General features: G+C 48.3%; 1 protein-coding gene across 1 annotated transcript; it reads right to left on the reverse strand.

Moving 5' to 3' along the window:
- Positions 1 to 3,570: 3,570 nt before the first annotated feature.
- On the reverse strand, positions 3,571 to 8,494 carry LOC149328373 (uncharacterized). Its single transcript, XM_089558976.1, has 3 exons — positions 8,366 to 8,494; positions 7,742 to 8,092; positions 3,571 to 3,993 (listed from the first exon to the last, which is right to left on the reverse strand). The coding sequence occupies exons 1-3, from the start codon at positions 8,492 to 8,494 to the stop codon at positions 3,571 to 3,573; spliced, it is 903 nt and encodes a 300-aa protein (XP_089415102.1).
- Between the last annotated feature and the right edge of the window lie 16,760 nt (positions 8,495 to 25,254).

Consider the following 25,254-nt stretch of genomic DNA (forward strand, 5'->3'; position numbering starts at 1 on the left):
AATATTGTATACGTTCATCGCCCCTCTTTAGAACCACCCTCTAGCGCCTATGCCGCTGAGCTTGTAGCCTTTCATTCTGCTGTTGTTTATGCCATTCACAACCCTCCCTCTACGCCTGTTCACTTCTACACTGATTCTCTATCTCTGCTTACTGCCCTATCTTCAGTTACTTCTAACAATCCGACTATTATTGCCATTAAGAAAGATCTCTATCATTTGTCTTCTCTAGCCCCATTTCTTTTATTTCATATCCGGGGTCATTCCGGAATTTTCGGTAACGAGTTAGCCGACCAAGCTGCTGGTAGTGCCGGGCAGTTTGGCAATTTACATATTTCTACCCTTTCACGTCGTTGCGTGCGTTCCCGTTTACAGCGTTCTTCACTTCTATTATTTAGCATTTTTTGGAGAGAGAATAATGGTGGCACTGAATTACTCAATTGGATCCCTGATACACTTAATGTTCCCCCTATTCGTATACCCAGGAATCCTCTTATTAATTTACTTACTGGACATGGTTTAAAATCTCTTTGCTCATCGGACATCACAACGTCTGTTTACCCCTCCGTTCTTTGAGACCCTGCTGCTTGTGCTCTTCTCCTTGAAATGGTTCACCTTATAAGTAGTACAATTCCAAATTATTCACGCTGATTTCTCTCAATCCTTTAATTTCTCTTCCCCAAGCTTTGCACAGAGGAGAGCCCCTTGCTCGTTTATTGAGCATAGGCGATTTCATCGTGGCGTGACTGTGACTGCGTCCTTGATTGTGACTGTGACCGTGTCTTGACTGTGTGACTGTGACTGTGCCCTTGACTGTGTAACTGTGACTATGGTTTTGTCTTGTTTTCTTTTGATTATGTTTTTTTTCTGATTTCTCTTTCTTGGCCGGCACTAGTTTCGTGTTAGGACTGTTACTGTGACCATTACTTTGCAGTGACATCGGTTTTCTCTTTTTTTATTATTTATTTATTCATTCCGCGGACAGCACGTTATGTTTGGCTGTGTGCCTGCGACTAACTTTTGCTGTGATGAGGCTTTCGTGTTCTCTTCTTTTGTATTTTCTTTACTACTTCGTTTTTCGCTTAATTTTTTTTATTCTTTGGAACATTTAGTTTTTTTTCCATTTATCTTGAATTGGCGTTGAGCCTGGAAAAGCTTTAGTCAAGACATCCTCTCTCTTTCTTTCATGTTTTTTATCTTTTCTGAGAGTACCAATAAAAGAGTAAAAGGGGTCCCAGCTAGCGGAAACAGGCGAGCAAGGCAGGCGCCATCAAGCTACCGTGACCAAAAGTGGTCTGGTTCAGGGAAGACGCAAGAAACGTCGGCGTGAGGGTGGCTCCTGGCGACGGCGTCACCGTGAAGAAAGTCGTCTAATCCCCTTCGCCGGTGGTGGTGAATGTGGCCTCCCGAACTGCGCATTCCCGCGTACCGACGGACTCGACACCCAGTGGCGGCGACAGCGGACGCGACGGCGGTGCCAACCCATTGCCCGCGTGCGCACTGAGCAGCTTCACGGCTGATTTGTCCTTCCCTCGTGAAGAGTCCACCGGTGTGAGCCGTCAGCAGTCGTGTCTACCACGACCGGGTTGCCGCATAAAGAGCCAACGACCCTTGGGCCTGGTCGGCCCGCTGGAGACCGCAGTCCGTGACTGAGAGGCGCCGAGGTTCCTCCTTGGCAGTGAGTGTTTCTGTGAGATGTGCGCGGTCACGTGGTGAGGGCGGAGCCTATGAAGCGGCTAAAGTCCCATTGGACACTCGATCAGCTATCAGATTCCCTAGCTGGGTGCCTGGGGTATATGAAATGAATTCAAGTCGTAAACTTTTCTTTGCCAAGGGCTTCTTTCCAGAGCTTTGGTCTCTGTTTTTATTGTAAATAATGTAAATAAACCCTCAAGCTTGCTGCGACTCCTGAACGCTTCCCTCCGCAGTCTGCCTGCTTCATCCTCATGCGTTGAAGAACTCGGTCCCGAACACCAAGCACATCAGTACGCAACAGATCATCTGTCCGCCGTGGTGGCTCAGTGGTTATGGTGCTCGGCTGCTGACCACAAAGGCGCGGGTTCGATCTTGGCCGCGGCATTTGAATTTTTTTGGAGGAGAAATTCTAGAGGCCCGTGTAATGTGCAATGTCAGAGCACGTTAAATAACCCCAGGTGGTCGAAATTTCCGGAGCCCTCCACTACGGCGTCTCTCATAGCCTGAGTCGCTTTGGACGTTAAACCCCATAAACCAAATCAAACAACAGATCATCTCTTCTTCGGGACCCGGGCTTCAATGGTGACACTCGCTACGGCTTCTGCTTCCACCTCGCCATGAAGCATGGTAGCTGATAAGTAGCCACTGCTAAAGTCCCTCAAGCAGCAGCGGCCACCCAGTTTGTCCGATATAGTATTCATCCCCAGTGTGTTTGGGGCAGTGCCCTTCAGGTCCTCTCTTGTAGTGATCAGTATTAGAAAAAATGAAAAGCCGCTGGATTTCACTAAGAGCTCTTGTGAAGAGGTGCACAGGGTTTCTGGCGCCCATAGTCACAACGCCGGAAGGTATCACCTCTGGCTTTGTTACATTCCGAAAATTCCGCCCTAATGACAAGTGTTGAGTATTAGAGTCTAGCTTCAAAACAAATAGTCAATATCCACATTAAAGAAGGCACATTGCAGCCCGCGCGAAGCCTGCAGTCATGGTTGGGAACAGCAGCAGTCCCAAACCATCGGCCGCAAAACAACGTCGTCCTCGAATAAAAGGGCGTTTGTGTCATGCACTCACACATTGCGCTTGCGTCCTTTCACCGAGCAGCCTCTCAGTCTCCCATCAGCACGCACTGAGAAACTTCTCGGGGACCACAAGGTCTTCGGAAGGTCAAGCACACACGTCACACAAATCACTCATGAAACACAAGTACCCACGCACGTGACACCAAGACACAGTTATTGTTCTCGGACTTCGCCCAGGTGCGCAAAGAATTGGAAACAGCGTCCCAGTAATTAGAATTGAACTGTTCCGCGTAAGGTTCTACAGCTTGCTTACGATAATGAATGTAATTCTCTTGCGTAATGAAAAGCGGCAGCATCATTTAGAAAAAATGGGGACATATATCAAGAAGCCATCCACTATTGATGAAATTTAACATATGGTTTAGGCTGTAGAGGACTATGAGAGGAAGGAAAATATCCCGTGCGACATCTGCTTCCAAGACATCATGGCGGACACATGTTGCGTAAGGCAGATAAAAAATCCCATGATATCAAAGAACAAGTAAAATCAAAATTCAGTATGAAAAGCTAGAATCAGAGTATCACAGTGAGCAAGCCAAAACCTCTAAAGACATTTTGTCTCAGAGTGCCTGGAAACTGCTCGGCCTCATCCGATACCTGTCAGTCGGCTGAAATGCGAGCTCAGATTCTTTGGCGCAGTTCAAGGATGATCTACCAAGTCGTCCTGCAGGGTGAGGTCGGTGAAAAAAGTGTCGATAATGTTTTGACACGGCAGACATTTTCGGTAAAAAATAAAAGTTCACATCACAGCTCAGGACCGCGGCTTAAGACTCGTCTTGGACAGCAGCGTTAAGCACTGCTGCTACGGCACGCACTGGTGCGCGACGAAGTCCTCCCGGGTGACGCAGTCGAACACGGCGCCGAACTCGGGCATGTTGTGCAGGGGCAGCAGGCAGTTGGCGCGGGGTGACAGGGGTCTCGGCGTCTGGTAGGCGTCGCACGACAGCAGGCAGAAGCGGGCGAAGGAGGCGTCCTGAGCCTCGGCCCAGAGCTGCCGAAACCCATGGGCGGCCGCCGCGGAGCCGAAGCTGGCCACCAGGCCGTAGTACGCCAGCCGTAGTCCCTGGACGCGGAGGAACATGTCGCGCTGCTGGTGCTCGGCACTGCCGCTCAGGTGGCGCCGCAGGCCCAGACGGTAGAGCAGCCGCTGCAGGCACATGGTGGTCCCGTTGTACTTGCTGATCGCTTCTGGCGTCCACCAGACGTCGCTGAGTCTGCGGTGCGCCTGAAAGTAGGAGAAGCGTGTGTGTGTGTTGGGGGTGGGGGGGAGCAATTATGGGGACCATGCCCAGTGTTCTAAGGGTCATGAAACTTAAAGTAGAATAACATATGCAGTTAAAACTCAATATAACGAAGTCTGATATGAAGAACTTCACAAAGTAACGCATAAATTTTCCTTCGCCGGCAGGTACCCATAGGGTTCAATGTTCTCATCAACGGGAAGTAACGAAACTAACTTGGCCACCAAACTCGACCGAAGAATGTTTTTCCAGGAATAAATCAGTAAAAAAAGAAATGATTTATATTTATTTCGCTGACCACGTTCTCGCAGCTTGTTGGTAGCATACGAGCGAGAAATAGGGGGACACTTAGTAGCCTAGAGAGTGCAATGCGGTAGTTTGTAGCGGGCGGTGCCGCCGCAGGCGACGACACAACAGAGGCCTTAGCTGGCGACTGTATCCACCAGCCTGTTCCGGGTGCCCAAGAGGAGTCGGAACATGTGGACGATGAGGAAGACGACGAAGCTCTCGTGCCTACTCCAAGTGAGGTGATGGACGCAGGCGACCTATTAACAGTTAGCTGGGGTCCACAGGGGAACCGAGGATGCAATGAAAGCGCTTGGGGGCTAAGAGAAGTGCGTACACCAACTGCTGTTGAAGAGCACGAAGCCGAAGACCACGGTTTTCTTCGCGACAAAATAAATTCGCGGTTCTTTCCAGAACTCAGATGTGTTTCTTTTTTTCGATTCCACGTACAGTCGATTCGCGCTGCTCTGGCGGACGCGCAGGCGCGAACTAGCGGTAAATACGATGCCGTGGTAGCTTTTGGGTGTCACATATATTATTAGATTGTGAAGAACCGAAAAACGCCTTTCTTTATAGTACGAATTTCCTGATATAAAAAATAATTTGAGCCTCCTCATCACTTTCTTAAATGGCATTTGAACTGTACAACAGAGTAGTAGCCTAGGTATTAAGTATATCATGAAATTACAATAGAGACTCCAAAAATATCAATTAACATTGTGTAAAAAGTATATGGCACTGAGGTATTAGAAGGTACTATGTATATTAGTTTGTAAGCTCCTAAGGCGCATTGACGGCTACAAATTATAAATATCATACGCTGCATTATAAAGTTGGCTCTACACTTAACCTGTTTTACAGCAGAGCCCTTAGGCGCCTGTTCCTGCAATGAGCGGCGTGCCTCGGCGTAACGGAGCGAACGACAGAGCAAACGCAGAGCGTAGCGGAGAATGAAAGAAGGCGATAGCGAAGAGAGTGCGAGGAGAAAAGGGAAGGAGGAAGGAACGCGGCAAACGTGAAGAGTAGAGAATAGCACGCTGGCCGTTCGCATTAGGCGAGGCTACTGTAGCGAGGCTAATCGGCGGAAGAGCACTGTGCGCACTGCACAAGTCGAAGCTCACAGCCGCCTCGGTTCGGCACTGTGTTCTCTATGGGTTTCCCACGGGTTCCAGCACCCAAGCAGCTCCCCTCATTTAATCGCAAAACTTACAAGCATAATAAACGGCCATTTTTTCACACAAGTACAGTTATGAACAGCGGAAACACCTTAAAAACGTATGCAATGCCGGCGTAGGTTACAGCCATGGAGAGCAGATTTATTTCAGAAAATCTAAATAAGGTCAAACACGTCGTACCTCCTATGAGGAAGGAAATAGGGCTGTGCGAATAGTAGTTTTTCCCAAATCGAATCGAATAAGAATACCTAAGACAAAACCCGAAACGAACACAAATCGAATGAGGAGAGAACAGGACGCGAATCGAATATTTTTTTAGGAATATTCGCTACTTGCGCGAATATTCAATGAGCAATCGTGAGAAACAGCGATCACAGTTATAGCTGTTTCTATTAAAAGATAGAACATTGATTACCGTTATGGGGTGGCGGCACGGATTAAGTGAAATAACATTAGCATTGCCATGGTATCAGGATAGGAAAAGTAACTTTTCCTGTTAATAACGGAAGATAAGAAACTAGCGCAACATCTCAGAGCATGAGATGGACCAGAGATAGGTATATGGCATGGACTGGCATAAAGGCCCCGACATAAAGGCATAAAGGCCGGGTTTGCTGAACATGACTGGGACTCATCGTCAACCTCTGAGGCCCTGTATGGGGATTATGAACACTGCCACGCGAACTGGCCGCGCCAAGGCGCTGAACCTCCCATCCCGCGCGAACTGATCGCGGCAGCATAATACACGGCATGAAATACGGCAGATCTTATCGAAAAGAATACGAAAACTTGGACATCTTCGATTCCTTTCAAATAATTTCGAACATACACTTATTCGTTCGTTCGAGTAATCGAATCGGATGATATTTCAGCCAGTATTCGACATTTCTGAATATTCGCACACCCCTAGAGTTTGGCATATCTGCGCCAAGCTATTCGCATTCAGCAAACACTGAGACGCACTCCTGTGAGAAAACCCTGCATTCACAGAAGACGTTTACATTTCGATTCTGAGCGTCGTAATAGTAATAAGGAAGAAACTACCCATTAGCATTACCCCAAGCGCAGCCATCTGGTTGCAAAGAACAGCTATACAGTTTCCACTGAAACATCCTAGACGAAGGGAAAATCCTTCCTGGTCTGATGTTCCAACCTGTGAACACCGCTTAACCGAAACAGTCCCTCTACCATCTGAGGTAATCAGGATTGCAAGCAGTGGTAGGGCGAGAGCAAATTGATCAGTAACTCAAAGTGATAAAGGTGTTGGTGCAATGTTTAGGGTAATCCACCAAGACTTAGCAGATTATTAATAAGGAAGTAATTATTCGTGCATTCACCCATTCGCAACCATACGGCTACAAAGCTCATAATCAGTTTGTGTTGTGGTATATGTTATCCACTGAACAAACATTTATTTGTGATAAAGGAGTTTTAGGACGCACTTATTCCTGTGCAACACGCGTGTTTGTTCCGAGTGGTTAATGTTGGCTCATTCATCGTACGAGTCGCTACTTAAACGCTTAAACCAACTTATCAGCAGCACCAGCTCCAGGCCAACTACAATCATTGCATGATAAAAGCCTCGTTCAAAAAACAACCTCTAACTCCACTGCGCAAGCTTCGGCCACCCTGCCTGCGAAAACTACCTAATGTCATCCACCGCCAGCCCTTCGTACGTTTGCGAACGCGTATACTCGCCGACCAATGCATATATTGCTGCAAGCGTGACGAAAACACGTCGCTCATTGCCGTTATCTAATGCGAGAAATGCTCGGTTGCACTAATGGCATAGCCATACATCTTCGAGCCTCATCAAGAAATGTCCCCTCTGCCACCCCAACCCGCACTCTTCTTGAATACCCGGCGGACCCTACCCGGCGGGGGACCCTACCCTGTGAAGAATGGGCAACCCTACTGCAGAAGAACGGAAGATTGGGCGAGTTGGTGTTCCATGGCGAAAGTACATATAAACAACGCTAAACGACAGGACGAGATAGAGGAGTAGACAAACACGGTAGACAACCCTACTGCGCCCGACAGACCCAGTCAGGCAGACGATCGTCACTGACCGGGCTGCCCCCGTCGCTGAAGTCCATGATCTATTTATTGTACAGTACAGTGATGCCGTGCGGGGACCCTGAAGCCCATGTGCCCAAAATTCCTCGGTGACATAAATTTATTCCTCTCTTTTGTTTGACCTTCTAATTTTTCCATACGCGCCGGAACCGAAGTTCATTTCCTGAGCCTTTTTAGACAAGCAACGAGGCGTTACCGTCTCTGCCGGAGAGAAGAGAGCCGGCCCGACGACGTCGGCGATGCTCGACGCCAACAGTGCCCCAACGGTGGCGTAGTTGAAGTAGGTCGGTACGCCCGTCGTGTACAGGTACGGCGAGCTCTGGTACTCTGTAGGAACAACCACGGACTGCGTTGTCCCCGAGTACGCCAACTCGCTGTGCCGCTCAAGCCGCGAGATGGCGGAGAAGGCGAGTGTTGGAGGACTTCGCAGGCGCCTTTCGTGCGTCACGCTCAGTACCTTGAGGTAGAACTCGACGAAGTTCCCCTCACTCTCGCTGATGCTGCCGAAGACGGCCGGGTGTTCCTCATCCATCCACGCTGGCTTCAGCTGCAGTATTCAGGAAGCCATGAGTATTGACCTAGCAGCTATAAGCTGCAGTTCATGACCGGGGTCGAAATGGTGGATACCCAGGAGTAGCATCAAAATCGATGCGCGCTTCAAATTCTTCCATATTGCCGGCACTATTAAATTTCGGTCATGAATCGATAGAAAACAGTAAAATATTAGTGGAGCTTCACTGCTGCAAACATTCTCTCTGCAGCTTCACCCTTAACGAGTACGAAGCATGCCTTTAATGGAGCAAAGAAACGCAGCACTAACCGACATGTCTTGAGAAACGACCGACAGCACCACTTTCTTTACCTTTTCTTCAGCATAGGGGCGCATTTCCTGGGGCAGCCACGTGAACATGACGGAGTCTTTAGACGCTTGTTGAAGCTGGCTGTACATCGTCTCGAGCACTTCTTGCCTTCTGCCTCACTTCAGCAGCCTGGGAGCGAGTTGCGGCCAAAGGAAGGCATGGGATCTCTGCACCAGCTCTAAGCAGAAATGCGCAGTCTTCGCGCGGTCTGACGACACCTGGCTTCTAGACAGTTTGATAGACAACACCTCGGCGTCCAAATGAAATGCTAGGTACAAGGAGATGTCACCAATACTATATTGAGCGGTAATATTCTTGAACAGCTTTCGAATATTATCTATGCCAGATGCCAGGGCCAGGTCTGAAAGCCGCATAGTGTAAATATCCAATGGCATGAGTACATTATTAACTGCCGCTAGCCAGTCAGTCGCCGTTACTCCAGGAACAAGACCGCCGAGAAACTCCTCGAGAAGTCCATGCGCTTCTTCGCTTGGCTTTGTCCCTGTGGAATCAGCAACGTCTAGATCGCGCTCGGCGAGTGCGTCCATTTCGAGAATCTTCGGCAGGTCTTTCGCCTCACTGTCCATTACGCTTCGAAAAACTGTCTCCAGGTTTCCGCGGTGACCGCTAGTGCTCATGAGCTTCTGGTGCAGCGACCTCCCGCGGGAAAGTCGCCAGACAGCTCGGCCATCCTCACTGAGGATTTCTAGGATCATGACTGAGTGGAGTCCAGCCAGCAGCGACATCTGTACCAGGAGCCTTACAAGTTCACGATAATCACGACAGGCGGCCATTTTGGTCCAGTTCAACTGCTTCCGAGCAGTGTGCAAAGTTCCCTTCAGCGAGGCAGTGGTCGGCCTGTCGGAAACGTATCGGTGGCACTGCTGATAGACACGACGCACCAAGCGCTGTCTTCCGATTCATCTGCGTGAGATGTTCCAAGAACAAATGTTTGTAAATGTAAACCAGTTTACACCCTGGAGAGTGTTTTACGCTGTTAAAGAAAGTGCTTTGTGACTCACCTGCTGAATACTGGTATCAGGTGCAAAATTAATGAGTGCTTGTGATTGGGCAAGTTGAAGCTTTATTTTCACGACAAAGGCACGTCTCAAACCAATAAATCAAGATCAAACACTATGTCATTTCGCTGTCTCCGCAGACGGGGATTTACTACCGATGGCTGATGATTATACTCCAACTACTGCGAGATTTCCGGAGTGTCTATTCCAAGGACCATCTCCATCTCGTGACTAAAGGTTGCGCCTTCTGCAGAGCACCCAGTAGTCGGGCTATGTGCTTCCTGTGCCAAAGACCACATGACACATTTTCTTGGGGCCAAAATGTCATATCACGACGGTGGCGAAGCAATTATACCTTAAAAGCTCTGCTATACAGCCGTTGTTCTAACAGCAAACTTCTGCGTTACTGTTATATTACCATGAAACAACATGAAAACTGAGAAGCATTAACAGAGAAACAGCTTGATAAAAAACACGGCATATCGCACATTAGGTGCAATTTTATTTATCATTACCAGTAATGTCCGCGCATAAGAAATTTGATTAGTCATTAGTTGGTTAAGTTTTCTATAAGGCGAACTAAGGAATGGACATGAGAAAAATCAAAACCACCATGATCCGACAAAGCGTTGACGCGAAACAGTTTCTTGCACCATCATCATCATCACCAGAATTCACTGACCATCCTCATCAGCCCCACTAAGCTCACTGCTAGGCATAGGCCTCCCCCTGTATCTCTCCAATTAACCCTTTTCTGTCGCCAGTTGACCCTTTTGCTGATCATACCGACAAGAAACCCCATTTAGTAGGTTCCGGCTTGCATACATTGCCAGGTACTGAAATTACAACGCCCAGTGGTTAGGTTCCCCTAAATGGAAGCTCGGAAATTCCAGGTATAAGTTATAACCTGAATTCACTAATTTTTGGCACCGATTTACACTTCCGACGTCATCTCAAGCTAGTTCCTGTGACTGTTAAGCGAGGGCTACACGAGAAGCCCGACGACAGCTAAGGCGAAAGACATTCCATCGCACCCCAGTATTTCCGCACACCCTTCCGTACCTTCTTCCCCCTCCTGGTTCCAGAGTGGTGCGTTGATTCTGGCCAGTGACGCAGTTACGCTGTCCCCGTGGAAGCTGCCGCCGTCCGGTCCCCGCTCCAGCCACGAGTCGCACACGTAGCCGTAGAAGTCGCTGCACGCGTCCTTGCTCGTGTTGAGGAGGTGCACCAGGTAGTCACGCGCCGCCAAGCACTCAGCGGTGACGCAGGCCAGCGGCGACGTTACGCGCTTGGTGTAGAGCAGCAGGACGAGACCAGCGATTAGCAGGGAGAATATGATCGCTATCGCGGCCACCACGGCTCCGAACAGGAGTCGCTCGTCGCGACTTGCCATCTCGGTGACGAACGTCACGTTCAGGACTGCGGTGTTGCAGAGACGCAGACGCCATTGGCAAGAACTGTCAAGAGAAACTGTACTTGTTTTATTCGCAAAGCACGTTGCACTGGCAGGACACTCAACAAATCGGGTTCGCCTGAATCGATTGGAACGTAGCTAATTATTGTGGACACAGAATCTTTTTCAATAGGGAAAACGTTTATGAACTATATTTTTATATATTGTAAGATTTCACTATAACAATAAATATATCCGCAGATCTCATGTTGGCAGGCTTGCATTTTTTTCTATTAACCTTTTTACTTTCGTCGAAATGTTCGTCATTGGTTTTCTATGGCAGTCTGAAATGCTCTATGCTAGCGAAGGAAAAACTTAAAAAGCATATTGTGCTACGCGTCGAAGGAATGCAACACTACCTTCAATATTCCAATATTAGTAGGTTACAATATTAGAATATTATGAATTTTTCCTCACGAATGCTGCACATGCAGATGTTACGACGCGTAAGAGCTGCTCATATTGAAAGCGTAGCTAATACAGTAGAATCGGTAGAGCCTAAGATTTATAAATGTGAAAACTTGTTCAAATAATGCGAAGTATAAAGTAACGAGAGGCTTTTTAAAGACTGTGTTTGTAGAAAGTAACGAGAGCCTTTTTAAAGACTGTGTTTAGTACACCAAAACGCCGGTTAGAATGAACCGAAAGTTCCGTGCTCCGATTACTTCTCCGTATTTTTATCCGCAGTGCTTCTCAGTTGTTCTATACAATTTTTCCAAGTCCACCATACCTGTTGACCTTACGACCATGACCTCGATCGCAGCTTCCAATGCCTGGAGACAGCCTTTCAAGACAACGTGGGTTATACTCCCCGCCTTTGGACTTTATACAGCTGAGCTGTCTTATTTATTCGCCGTGGTTAATCCTCCGGTCAGTCATTTTATGCACCCATCGGGCCTGGACAAGATTTTCAAGGTGATGCTCCCCATCTTAACGCCGTTTCCACATCAGACCCTACTCCCCCTCACCGGGCTTCCAACCTGGAGTGAAGACCGCATTTAAATCACGCCAACGATGAACGCTTTGCGCCGACGAAGACAAATATTCTTGTTGGAAAGTCGGCTAACCACACGGAGGCGTGGCCTTAAACTTTGTTTTATGTTCTCAAGAATCCCATCTGTCTGCCCTCTCTCTACTTTCAGTGTCCACTGCGTAAGACGAAGCAAACAAAGGCCCGTACTGCTGGCACACTCTTCACAAGTAATAGCGATGACATCGCGTGCTATTTTTGTTATGGAAAATAGGCGACACACCTCAGCTATTTCTGTTGTGCTCAATGCGTCGCCAATTCCCTAGATGCCACCTCTGGAGTCGCGTGTTTGGATTAGACCAGCAGGAAAAAAAGGGGGGCCACACTTCACATTTAAAAACTTCCAAATTTTAAAAGTGTCAATCTTAAGAGCCAACTCTGTCGCAATGTCAAACTGCTTGGGTTTACTGCGAACAATCCTTCGACGACGTTGTTTCTCGTGCACCTTTAATCACCTCTTCCTTACTGACCAGTGGCCGTGTTCCAGTCTGTTGAGAAACCCAAATGAAGTGATCGAGAACGCACTACAGTTGAACCCCGTTATAATGAAGTCGAAGGGTCCCAACTATTACGTCGTTATAGCCGTAGCTTCGTTATAGTCTGTGTTGACGTAACTTCCGAGGGGAATCGTCATTCGTTCCTTACATCCAGTATTTCGTCAAAAACCATTACGTTATAACAATGTTCGATTGTTAGAAACGAGCTTTTGGGGTTATCTTTTTCAATGTGAGGCTTTTCTCTTTCGGCGCGTGTACCAATGCCTGAACGTTGCATAAACTAATTTTACTTTAGTTTGGCTGCCTTTTCACGGCTGGCGAATAATTTTGTACTGTAAATTTGCTGCATTTACACTTCCCTTTATAATGGCTAGCTTTATAGCTCGCTAATAATTTTTGTTGGGTTTAGTTTTATCGCATTCACTCTCACCTTACTTGGCGAGCAAAGTTTCACCCACTCATGACGCGCAATCGCTTTAGGCGCCGCTTTCCCTTTTCCCACCGAATTTGCCCGCTTGGAGGCGTCTCTGCACCAGTCTCTCTAAAGCCTCTATTCGGGATGGATTCTCGCGTTCTGAATGGTGCAGGTGCCGGCGTCTTTTCGCGGTGACCACTAACAGACACAGGCAAGCCCTATCGAAAAATCTCATATATATGTGTCATATGTGTCTAGTTCATACGAGATTATGGAATATGTGTCATATGTGTGATATGTGTCATATGTGGGATATGTGTGATATGTGTCATATGTGTCTGGTTTGCAATTATTGGGAAAGGGAAGGGCTGCGGTGGAATTATAAGGCAATTAATAAAATAGCTTCCACTGAAGTCAGTAAACTAAAGAAAGTAAAAAAAAAATTTCGAACGGGGAAAAAAAAGAATACGGGTGGGTCCGGATTCGAACCACTGACCTAGCGATCTACAACTCACTACACTAACCACTACACCACAACTGACACGGAGAACTATTGAGTTATATTTGGATGACAAGACTTACGCTATGCTTCCCACTACTTTAGGATTCAATTTCAATTTCAATTCAATTTTATTCAACATCTTGAGGATTCAACATTCGACGGTTAGGTGCGAGGTCAAAATGTTTATTTGTAAGGTTTAACGAGCTGAACTACAGTCGATTGCACTTCCACTGATATTGTGAATCTTGATGTGCTCTGTGAGAAGCACTGAAAGATCTGGTGTTTGTATGTATTTTAATTTTCACAGCGCCTGCACCATTCATCGTAGTACTCTCATTGCGCACCTATTGTTAACTACAGTCGGAGCTCTTGCATGAAAATACCTGGCGTTATTCGCTCAACAGCTCAATTAAGCCCAGAAGGCAATATTTGCCTTCCAGCTGAACGTTTGTCCAAGCACATTGGAAACGCCTAACGTCATACTGTTACGATAGGCGCTGTTTACAACGAGAGGGCACAAGCAGAGAATCAGGGAGAAAAATATTTGAAACAGGCCAAGAGTTTTTTTTGTGCGTTGGTTGGGCAATTGTTAATCGCTTGTTCATCCCTTCTTTTCCCCGTGTTTCAAACAGCAAGGCCCACTCTATAAGAGGCAGTCATCAGCGGCTATCTGTTTCGCACGAGATTGATGTAAGCTGATACGACGCATATCGGAGCACTTGTGTAGGCACGAGTGTCGCGTGTCAGTTGAGGTATGCCACACATATGTAATAAGTGCATACAAGTCACATTTCCGTAGCACGTGAACTACTATATATGCAGAACATGTGTTCATCTATGACATTTGTGACGCGTATGAGCTCGTACCTGACACATATGAACTCGTATGAAGCATATGTGCTGATACGAGGCGCATTTGTCGACACATATGGCTCATATGATGCCCGTATGAGTCCATACGAGGCACATATGTGGCACATATGAACTCGTATGAAGCCTATATGTGTTCATATGAGGCACATATACTGACACATATAACTCATATGGGCGGCATACGAGTTCATATGAGGCACATATACTGACACATATAACTCATATGGGCTGCATACGAGTTCATATGAGGCACATATACTGACACATATAACTCATATGGGCTGCATACGAGTTCATATGAGGCACATATATTGACACATATAACTCATATGGGCTGCATACGAGTTCATACGAGACACATATCTGACACATATAGCTCGTATGTAACACATATGGAATGATACGAGACACATATGAATTCATATGAGATTTTTCGATAGGGAGTATTATCGCCTCATGGTACCCATACTGCTTGCACGGTAAAAAGAGCCGTATAAAACGATATCCTACTTACGACTCTGCATACCAAAGTGCAAGGTTCATGTTAGCACCGGTTATATTGAGAGTTCCTATTAATAATCATCACAAAAAAAAATTGAGGGGACTCTCAAGCTTCGCTTTAAGGCTATGACACGACAGCTAATGTGTTAATGCCAGTATATGCGTAATTGGTTCTTCTCTACTTAACTTCACAGCTCCTCAAGAGTACTTACACAACTCATGGCGCAGTGCTGCAGTGGTTAAGCGATGCGCCACTGCAGCACTGCGGTGACGAGTGCTGCCATCGGCGGGATTTGTGCGACAAGTTGCTCTTCCCAGCAACCTCTCGTGACCAATCATTAATTTTCCTGCCACCTCCCACGGTTCGCAGTTTGTCGTAGTCCGGTGGGCAGGTTGTGATGAAGCCACAAGGTCACGTGACCTACGTCAACCAACTAGCCCAACTTGCTGTTGGGGTAGTTGGTTCATCATAAAATTTTTGAATGGCGCGAAGGAACAATTACAGAAAGATAAGCAGACAGGGAGAGTGCCTTCTAGGTTGCTTGTTTCAGTACCTTTTGTAGATTTTTCGGTCACGGTGGACGACGCCGACCACAAAGCCGGATTATCTGTGACACGAGCTCCCTAACGCTACTGCACGCGTTAATAACGACAGGGCAATGCATTAAAATTTTTCGGCTCTGCGAAAGCACTCTCTCTTTATAGTGCAATTTCGAACTATGTTGTAGAAGTCTTGAGTAGAAACTGCTAGTAGAACCTCGAGTATCTGTATGTTAAAAATAACCAGAATTGGGCGGATTTGGCATCCCATGTCGCAGACGGTAGCCTGATTATCTCACCCTGTCTGTCGAGGTAAAACACCCGCCGTTGCGCAAATGAATCAGCGCATTTAACCTGTTGTTTCCGATAAAGCCTGTCCCGAGAAACGCCGTGTAAACTCATGATAGAAGGACCAGTTGGCCGTTGAGCCAAGGCCCGTTTTTCGTTGAGCGTCCTCAGCTTGCCCTTCGCTGCGAGCGCCGGAAGTGTATTTCCTGTCTTGAGCCCTTTCATGCTTGTGGTGTATTTTCTGCTTTTCGCGAACGCCACTGGCTTCAAGATCCTCCGGCTTCAGAGGTAGAGCCTGTGGCGCGATCGGCCGAACTGTTGCCTGAATTAACGGCTCCTCTTTGATGGGCTCTTCACAATGCGCTGTTTGTGCTGCAGCCTGCCCCTGCTTTTGCAGAGAGTCTTCGATACTCTTTGGCGTTGGCAACGTGGAGGGTCGTCGGTCTTCGGAGATGACTGCCGCTGTGACGTAGTGCAAGTCATGCACACGCGCCTAGCCGGACAGAAGCCGCCCCCATTTCTGTTATCTAACCGCTTTCCTATATAACCGCTCGCCTTCTTGAATAAAGCATCCTTCATGCACCATGCTTCGTCGTGTCCACATGGTGTCAGGCTCGACCGCAACTATGTACAACGTGCCCTCAAGATCGTGGTCCCCTGTCATGGTCGTACAGCGGGCTGAGACTCCTCGTGCCTACATCGTCAAAACGGAAGAGGGTCAACAGTTTCAGCGCACAAGAGAACACCTCAATCCGGCTCCTCCTCCCTCGTCTCCAGACCACGAGACTCCCGCGCCGCTGCCAGCTGTGGGAGTCCCAGACACTACAGGGACATCCGAATCTACACAACTCCGCAGGAGTGAACGGAAGCGCCAACCACCACGAAGATACCCGGCGCCTGAGTTCTAAAACTCTGCTTGTTTCGACGATAAAAAAAAGAGACAGGGGAGATGTGACGTAGTGCAAGTCATGCACACGCGCCTGGCCGGACAGAAGCCGCCCCCATTTCTGTTATCTAACCGCTTTCCTATATAACCGCTCGCCTTCTTGAATAAAGCGTCATTCATGCACCATGCTTCGTCGTGTCCAGAGCCGCTAATGCTCCTGCATTGGTGGTCTTGCTGTCAGGCGGCGTGTCGGCAGGGATCTGGTCCTGGTACTCAAACACAGCGGGGACACCTGCAGGCGCGTCTGCTTGGTCGAGACACTAGCTGGTCGAGGCACCGATCATCTTCTTGGTGTCTCTACTTTCTGTACCCACCTCATCTGCGCCTGTATCCTTAGACGTCAATGCACCAGCCGGCCCACCGGAGGATGAACCTTGTTCTGTATAAGTGGGCGTAGTATCGCTTGTCGTTGCAGTGATCGTCTTGTCGTGCGGCGACTTATTAGCCCCACCTGGCCTGAGAAAAACCCCTGAGGTAGCAATGCTTCCCAACTGCGACAGCGGTGAGCTGGAGGTCCCGATCACCGAAGAAGTCTGATGCTCTAGTGAGCTCGACGAGAGCCCAACCCCTTCCGCGACAGATACAGCCTTCGCCGGTCTGCTCTCGGAGCGTCCATCGACAGCGACTTCTTCACGTGAATCCTTGCGCCTGCAGTGTGCGACAGAACAGTTTAGGCCTTTAAGCGAGATTGCAAAAAATGCAGGGCTCCGTGGCAAATGTGCTTTACGGCGTCGGAGAGCTTGATCGACCCATCGTTTCCCTGCAGTATACACGACGGGGAATAACGCACAGCTTATGTGCGCATTTGACTGAATTTTGCTTCACTTATGTGCGCATTCTGAGCAAAAGCAATGATACTAATTCTAGGGCGTTGATAGAAGCGTTTTTTATCAAAAAGAAAGGACACTTGTGCGTAAGCGAGACATCAATTGTATAAGTCAAAACGAATTCCTGGAGCTCGCGTTATGATGTCGTTGATGAGGTTTAGGTGATAACCTGCGCATGTGACGACACGTTATGTAAGTACGTTTCATGCATGCAATAAAATCATTTGGAAGTTGGTGCTTCTTCCTGTCACCTACCTATGTGTCTTGTCTGTTTTTTGCGGCTAAAAACTATTTAATTATGATTACGAATGGAAATGCCGCAAATAATTCTTTGAACAACAAATCAATACTGCACAGCATAGAACCAAAAAAAATAGCAGTTCTAAAAACTATAGCCATGGTCCGCGGCCTCCTGTACTAGTCCACTATAGGCAATTGCAACAGTAAACGAAATCAGCTTTTCAAAGTTTCACTTGATAGAAAAAGCCACGTATCAAAATTTTAGAGCTTATAATTTTATTTCTCGTGATTAACTTCTTGGTTAGGCAACACTACATTTTTTTTTTGTCGAGGGGAATCTTGAGTGGTGGTCCTGAATGTGGCAGGAGCTTCACTGTAGATTTAGGTTATATCCGACTGTAGAAACGTTCATGCGAACGTCAACGTTTCGCAAAACGCGTTTTCGCGGCAAAGCTAGACAGGCTAAAAGACGCCTTCTACCTCAGAAACCTGCTGTTAATTTATTTGGTTCTCAGGATCATTACATCGCTCACCTTGTTGGGTCGTGGCTTCCTTTACATTCCGTAGGCTGCGGAGTTGTTGTCTTACGTAGATCTGAGGTGGCTCCTTTTATCGACCGCTGGCTCGACGCAGATGAGGTCGAAGATGAGACGAAGATGAGGTCTTCGAGCCCCGCTGCGCCGCTTCTCACTTCGTGCGGAGCGGCGAGATGATGACGTCTTCGAGGGCTCTGCAACAGCGGCAACCTGACCAGCCATTGGAAGCAAGTTGGCATCTGTGCCACCGGTCAGACTTGGGTTCTGCACGGACAAGTCAACGCCTTGCAACTCTGCTGCGGGCACCGTAGAGGGCCGAGGGGTGTCCGTGCTAACCAAGGACTGCTTTTTGCTCCTGACCTTGCCGAGCGAAGACTTCTTGCGTTTACTACTGCCTCCAACGTCCTGCTGCTCGACACCCTCCATCGTGTGGTCGAGGACCTGTCTTCTGTTGAGGCGCAGTGGTTCTGAAGACCTAATACGAGCGCCGATACCAAGAGCTACCACGAGGAATGATGATGATGATGATGTCCTCAGGCCTCAAGACCGTCTTCTTCGTTCTCGACCTAATGTCGCGCGCTGGAGAGCAATGGCAGCCTTGTCGTTTCTTCTTTTTCTTGTCATCTGAATACGGTAGTCTCTGTCATGGCAGGACCATATTTTATCGTTGTAATTTGTGCGTGAACACTCTTTTCAGCGCTAGAAAATTTGCGTGCGTTCTATTGCTTTTGCTTTGTAATATTTTTTCGCGCTTCGCCGGACAGCATCGCTTCTGAAGCCGCAATAATGTGGTAGGCCGAAGCTGGGCTGGAGCAATTTGGCTTACAAGCTTTTTCCGTGAACGGCCGTCCACTTTGAGCCGACCGCGGAGATTTACATTTTCCGTGCACCGGTCGTTCATCGGCAAATAACCTCGGGCCAACGTGTACAGAAAAATATCTCCAACTTCACTGACCTTCAGTCATGATTTGCCCATGTGTGCCCCCCCCCCCCCCCCTCCCCTAGGAAAAAAAAAAAGTTCAGGCAGCCAAGCCTGTTTTAATCAGGCGGCTATTGTTTGAAAGGAGTGCAGCAGACAAAGTTCCATTTGGTATCAAAAAATTGAGAAATGCTCGTGCCTTCACCCTCTGTTTTATGTGAGGTCCACCTATCGTCGGTCGATATTTTGCAGCTTCCATTCATCTGGGAAGTATGCTTTTGGACAAGGTTTTTCTGGTCACATCGGCTAGAAGAGAATTTTATTAACAGTTGATCTAAGCGACCCTCGACCGTCAATAAAACTAAAAGTGCAATCGCGAGTATTGTCGCTTAACAAGCAAAGCAAACCTCAGAAATAAAATAAAAGAAAAATAAAAATCACACGTGGTAGCCAGCCAGTGTCCACTAAAAGTCGACTCAAGAAGGATGCCGCACAAGAACGCAAATCAATCAGCCCAACCCGATGGACCACACTCGCGCACCTCAACGCTCATTTGTATTAGAGCTGCCGCACGCACACACCGCTGTTGCGTACCACGATAAATTGAGGAGAGCCCTTCCGCAGCAACCGGGCTTCTTGTAGGATGACAAGGTCCTGAGAAGGCTTGCACAATCCGGCGTGCGCAAAATCGTTGCAGGAGTGGGAACACTGTCTGGTGTGAGCGACGGCCTAAAAATCCGAAGCCTCTTTGGCGCCGTAAATACAGACGCCAACGCAGAGCAACACTTCGAAAGAGGTCGCAAGATTTTGCGCGCCTGCCAAGGGTCGCATCCTACATGCGCGACCGGGGACGCTAGAAGATTGTGATGGCCTCACAATCAAAAACGCATGCATTTGCGTCTCCACGGGGCCGCACTGTGGACAATGAAAGAGCAGAGGGAGCGCGACCACAATGCTGGCAATCACCCGCGGGCAAATCATGCTAGCCTCGCAGCCAGCCAGGTTGCCGAACATCGGGTGGTAAAGCCATGGATGTCAAGACCAGCTACAACACCTGCATGCTCATCCGTGGCTTCTTCTACACTGAGGGTCCCTAGTGACGACACACTCAGGTGTAAAATCTCGGCTGCTGCAAGGCAGTCGGACCCACAATGAGCTCAAATAGGAACAAATTCCGGGACGTGCCGAGGCAGTATGACCAAAGCGCCCTCCCCAGATAGTCTTTGGCGTTTACTATTGTAGGATACTTTAAAAAATGGTATCGTTCTAAAGTACTTAAACCGAATAGGACGTACGAAAGTACTTGATTACTTATGTTCGTTCCGTTTCTGTTTTTTTTTTGTTCTTCTTTTCGTTGCTACATGTGCGACTCGTTTGGCGCCGGAATTGCGCCTCGTCCCCGTGAATCAGGAATCACGAGGACGCGGCGTGATTCCGTTGCCGATCTTTGTTACGTCTCGGTAGCGGGGTGGCGGAACGCGTCGGAGACGCAAGCCACTTTCCTGGGGCAACAGCGGCGGGCAGACAGAGCGAAGGAACATATGTATAAATCGTTCCGCAGCCGGTCTACCAGCGGCGAGCCTCATGCAGCCCTCATCTAGGTATCTCAAGGTTGTATTTGTGATTCTGTCTACTCCTGCTGCTGATGAAGTTTTTAGTTCCATAGCCGCAGCTGTGACTTCCGCTACAGTTAGGTCCGCGTCTGTCTCGTCGTTTTTGCTGCCGTTGTACTCTGGCAGAGTTCTGCGCGTGTGTTGGGGGACGTCCATATTTTTTTACGTGTGCGAGTAACTCTGTATCGGTTCCTTCATACTGTTGTCAGATGATGATCAGTCTGTTCTGCGTTTCAGATTTGCTGGTCTTTGGTTTGAGCAGATGCCTCAGCACCTGTAAGGTTTGATGGCGGCCTAGATTGCATCTCATCTGGCTGCATATTTGCTCGCACTGCTCTCTGGTTGGTTGCTTGCTGTGTTCCTCGATTGCTTTGTGTAAATCCGTTATTTCTAGCTTGAGTTTCCTGCTTGTCTTATTCTTCTGCCACCTCGTGGTTATTGCTGCTCTACTTTCCCAGAGTTTCGCTAGTCTACTGTCTACCTCAACTTCCTGAAGCTCCTCTGGGATTTGTTTGGTACATGCCTCTACGTCCTTTGCTAGCACACTGAACCAGGCCTCGATATCTGCGATCTTTAAAGGTCGCCTGATTTGCCGCTCTTGTCTTAAATTCCTTCAGTGATATTCTAAATTGATCAACACCACAAAAAAAAATCCCCTGTGCCCCTTGGTTTCTGTGGCTGTTGGCTTCTGTCATATTTATAACGAGCCCCTCATCCCCTTCCCTTGTTTGCTTAATTGCTTAGCGAGGGCCTCGATTCTGGCAGCCTTGACGCCTTAGGAAGCATAAGAGAGTTCTCACGCAGCTTCCACCCTCTCCGTTCGATGACGTTCTACGTCACACCTGCGGTAACTCAGGACGTTCTACGTCCGCCGCTTATGAACGTGGGTGGCGCTGATGAACACTCTCAAGGTTAGGTTACTTGTAAACATAAATACCCCCGAAAGCATAAGAATTGACAGCCGTCGCCGTAGCTCAGAGGTAGAGCACCGGACGCGTAATTCGGAGGTCGTGGGTTCGGATCCCACCGGCGGCATGTGGTTGTTTTTTCTTCTGCTTTTCTAATCAATTATCTTTAAGCGATAACATATTCAGTGATATTCTAAATTGATCAACACCACAAAAAAAATCCCCTGTGCCCCTTGGTTTCTGTGGTTGTTGGCTTCTGTCATTATTTCACCCCAGACTCTTATGCGACGTGGCTTTTTTGGCCTAACCTTGGGTAAGCCTATGGTGGTAGCTATGATGCAGTGATCACTACCGATCGTATGTTCTGTCCGCCTCCAGTCAGCTTTCTATACCCCGCGAGTCAACGTGAGATCCGGATTAGTGTCTCTGGAGACATTTTTGCCGATTCTGGTGGAATCGTGGCTGTTTAGTAACCCCATGCTTGGTGCGAGGCGTTGAAGTCCCCAGCCACGAATAGCGCGTGCTTTCCTGATTCTTTCACAAATAGAGCGATCAGTTTGGTTAATCTATGATTTCTGGCTCTGGGGTACTGTACACGTTTAGGGCGTATGGCTTGGAGTACCTTCTCTTCTGCGGGAAGATCGCGACTAGGTCGTGCAGTATGTCGACGCTGTCGAATCTCATGCTTGTGGCTGGTATGTTTCTTTGTACTAAAATTGGTGTATTCGATAGACCGTTCTCGCTTTAAAATGTTTTATACCCTGCGAGCTTGACCGGGCCTATGGTCGCCTGGAGGGCTATCACATCTAGTTGTTTTTCTTGCGCATGGTTGGTTCGTTGGTTGGCCTCAAGTAGAATGGCACATACCCACTACGGGGAGTGGCCAAGACACAGGCGGTGAACATTTGGAATGATTAGCAGTTTTAAAAGAAAAGGAGTATTAATAGGGTATAGGCTGACAGATTGGACGACGCAACAAAAAAGGGTCCTGTTAGCTGGGAGATCGAAGATGAGACATGTATGTGGAGCTGCAGATTGTTTATTTTTCTTTTGAACCCTCTGCAGTTCCACTGCCAAATTACTACGTTACGGTGTCTGGCCATTCTGATTACGGAAATTGAGGCCCGGGTCTAGGCTAGGGGCGCGGAGTATGTTCCTAGGACTTTTATTTGTGCAGTTGGGCTCTGACAGCGCAGGTGTCGCGCTCATTTCAGTGGGGCGAGGCGTCTGGCTCTCTGCTAGGATAGGGTTTTGCATTGCCATAATGCTCGCCAGACCATTTCTGAATTCTTCCTGCATTGGTGTTATTCTTGCATCATGTTCCGCTCTCAAGCAGCTCATTGCTTGGTCCATGGCTTTTATGGCCTGCGCTGTTTCATTTCTTAGCCCGGTTATCGGGGTTGCTAGGCTGTTATTGGCGTCATCTGTTTGCATTAATGATTGCTCGGCTTCGCTAGTTCCAATTTTTCTTTGCCAGTGGTGGTGCCTGACTTTGTCGCATTGTTTTTTAGAGCTTCGTTCTCCTTGTTGCGAATTTTAAGCTAGCTCTCTAATGTGTTAACTCTTTTCGTTAGTGCGGATATGTGATTTACATGCCCTGTGAGGGGTCTGGTTGGAGCGTTTTGTGTGGAGACCGCGTCTGCGAAGCTCATCTGCTTGGTTGCGTCGTTGCCCTTGCCGTCTTCGGGTGCACCTTTTGCCCTGGACTTGAACTGGGACCTAGAGCCTCACCTCATCCTGGATCTGGATCTCACCTGGATACGGATTTAGGCCTGGTCCCCGAGTTGGAACTGGTCCTTAGCTGTTGTCCAATGCTCACCTCGGTGTTGTTGGTGGTCTGCGTTTCGTTGCCCCTTATCGGCGTGCTCCTGACCCGAGATCTCGACTTTCTCGTTTCGTCGCCGGCAGTCCCCACCGCTGCCCAGGTTCGTTGGTGTTCTTTTCCTCGCTGCTTTGTATAGGCGTCCTTCTGTTTCGTGGTTTTAATCTGAGTTTGCACCTGCTAGTTCCATTCTCATGCTCTTCGCAGCACGCAATGCATAGCGGGTTTCATTCTTGCGGGTGGGGGGACTTGCTTGCCGCTTACATGACATCGTTTCTCACCCGGATTTGGGCATATGTCTGGTCTGCGCTCGATGTTCCAACAGATGTTGCATTCTTAGGCCTTGTGTCTTAGTGGTCTGCATCGATATGCCGTGTTTCGATAATTTACCCAGAATGGCATATGTATGCCGTCAAAAGTGACTGCAACTGAGTTGGACTTGCTCATTGGCTATGCTCCAAGTATCGGTGCCGTCTTGTTGTCCACCATGGGTGATGTCTTCGGCGGTGTCGTATTCTGGTATGCCAAAGATGACCAAAGCGACTGTGTACTGGGGTGCCATCACATGGGTGACGATGTGGAGCATTTTGTCGTTCACCTTGATTTGCTGTATTCCAGCGTACTGCATAGCGCGCTGTTCGTCACACGTGCTCACGAGGATAGAGTTGGATATTGCGTTAGGCTTTATGCGGGTCTTCTTGCGCTTGTACATGGCTGAGCCCTGGTTCTTTGATTATGAGGTTGGCGGGCAGAGTTCGACAGAATAGACGGATGTCCAGGCCCCCTCGGATTCTGAGTACTATCATGAGGTTTTCCTTTGGTGGCTTCGGCGCCCGTGGACCCTTGCGCTTGGGTTTGTTGCGCTTGCTCGGCTGGGCGTCGGCGGCTTTGCTGGCTGTCCGGGCTTTGTTAGCCTCCGCAGCGGCCTGAGCGCCCTCTTGCCTGAATTTTTTGGCACGATGCACAGGGATCCATTCCGGCGAAGCGGCGTCCTCGTGCGAGATGTTATCTCCTTCCACCACCACCTCCATCGCGGGCGTTCGGTCAGCGTTGCTTGCTAGGCTGTGTTTAAAAGATGTTGAAATCAGAGTTCATCCACTGTAAAGTCCGTCCCTATTTCCCAAACCCGAGATGTGCCCACTGAGAAAAGTAGTTACATGGATCCAAAACATGCCGCGGAAAACTCGCCTGCGCTGAGTGTGGTGCCCATGAGCCCCAACTGAAAACTGCAATGCCCCCCAAACAGAATGTACTAACTGACATTGGCCACACGCCGCGTACTCCCGAACATGTAAGACATTCCACGATTAGAACAAAATAACTCGTATGAAAGCTGCAGTAAACATGACATTGCGGGAAGCCCGGAAGAAGCTTTTGTTCCTCTCCTGAAGATCCTACGCTGACGCAGCGAGCCGAGTGGCCGGGCCGCGTCCCGTCATGGTGGGCAGGCAATACAGAATCTCTGATGTGCGCCCATCTCGGCCACTCACTAAGCACCCTTCGGCTGCAACCTCGTTCCCTATCCCAGACGTCACTTTTCGTAGACCTGTCAGAAAACACAGACAAATGAGAGGGAGTGTATCCCTTTAGACAAATTCACAACTGCTTCCGCGTCTCCACCGGAAGTAGTGCAGTTCACAAAAAGATTTTATGCGTCGGAGACCCTGAGACATCAGCCCGAACAGAACAGGACTTTCTTAGACTGCTAAAATAGAAAAGGCATCTGCCAATCAAGCCGCCCGATAAGGGCGGCGACACCTGAATAACTTTCACTAGTCTTCGCTTCCTCACTAAAAACTGTGGCTGTCGAGAGCGTGATCTACTGGAACTGAGGAGGGCTAGTTAAGAACCTGGATTGACATATATGATATACTCGCGCAATATCAAACAAACATACTTCGACTGCAATAAACGCATTTA

This window comes from Amblyomma mixtum, chromosome 9, assembly GCF_055824585.1.
Source record: "Amblyomma mixtum isolate Tamu chromosome 9, ASM5582458v1, whole genome shotgun sequence".
NCBI classification, from domain to species: domain Eukaryota; kingdom Metazoa; phylum Arthropoda; class Arachnida; order Ixodida; family Ixodidae; genus Amblyomma; species Amblyomma mixtum.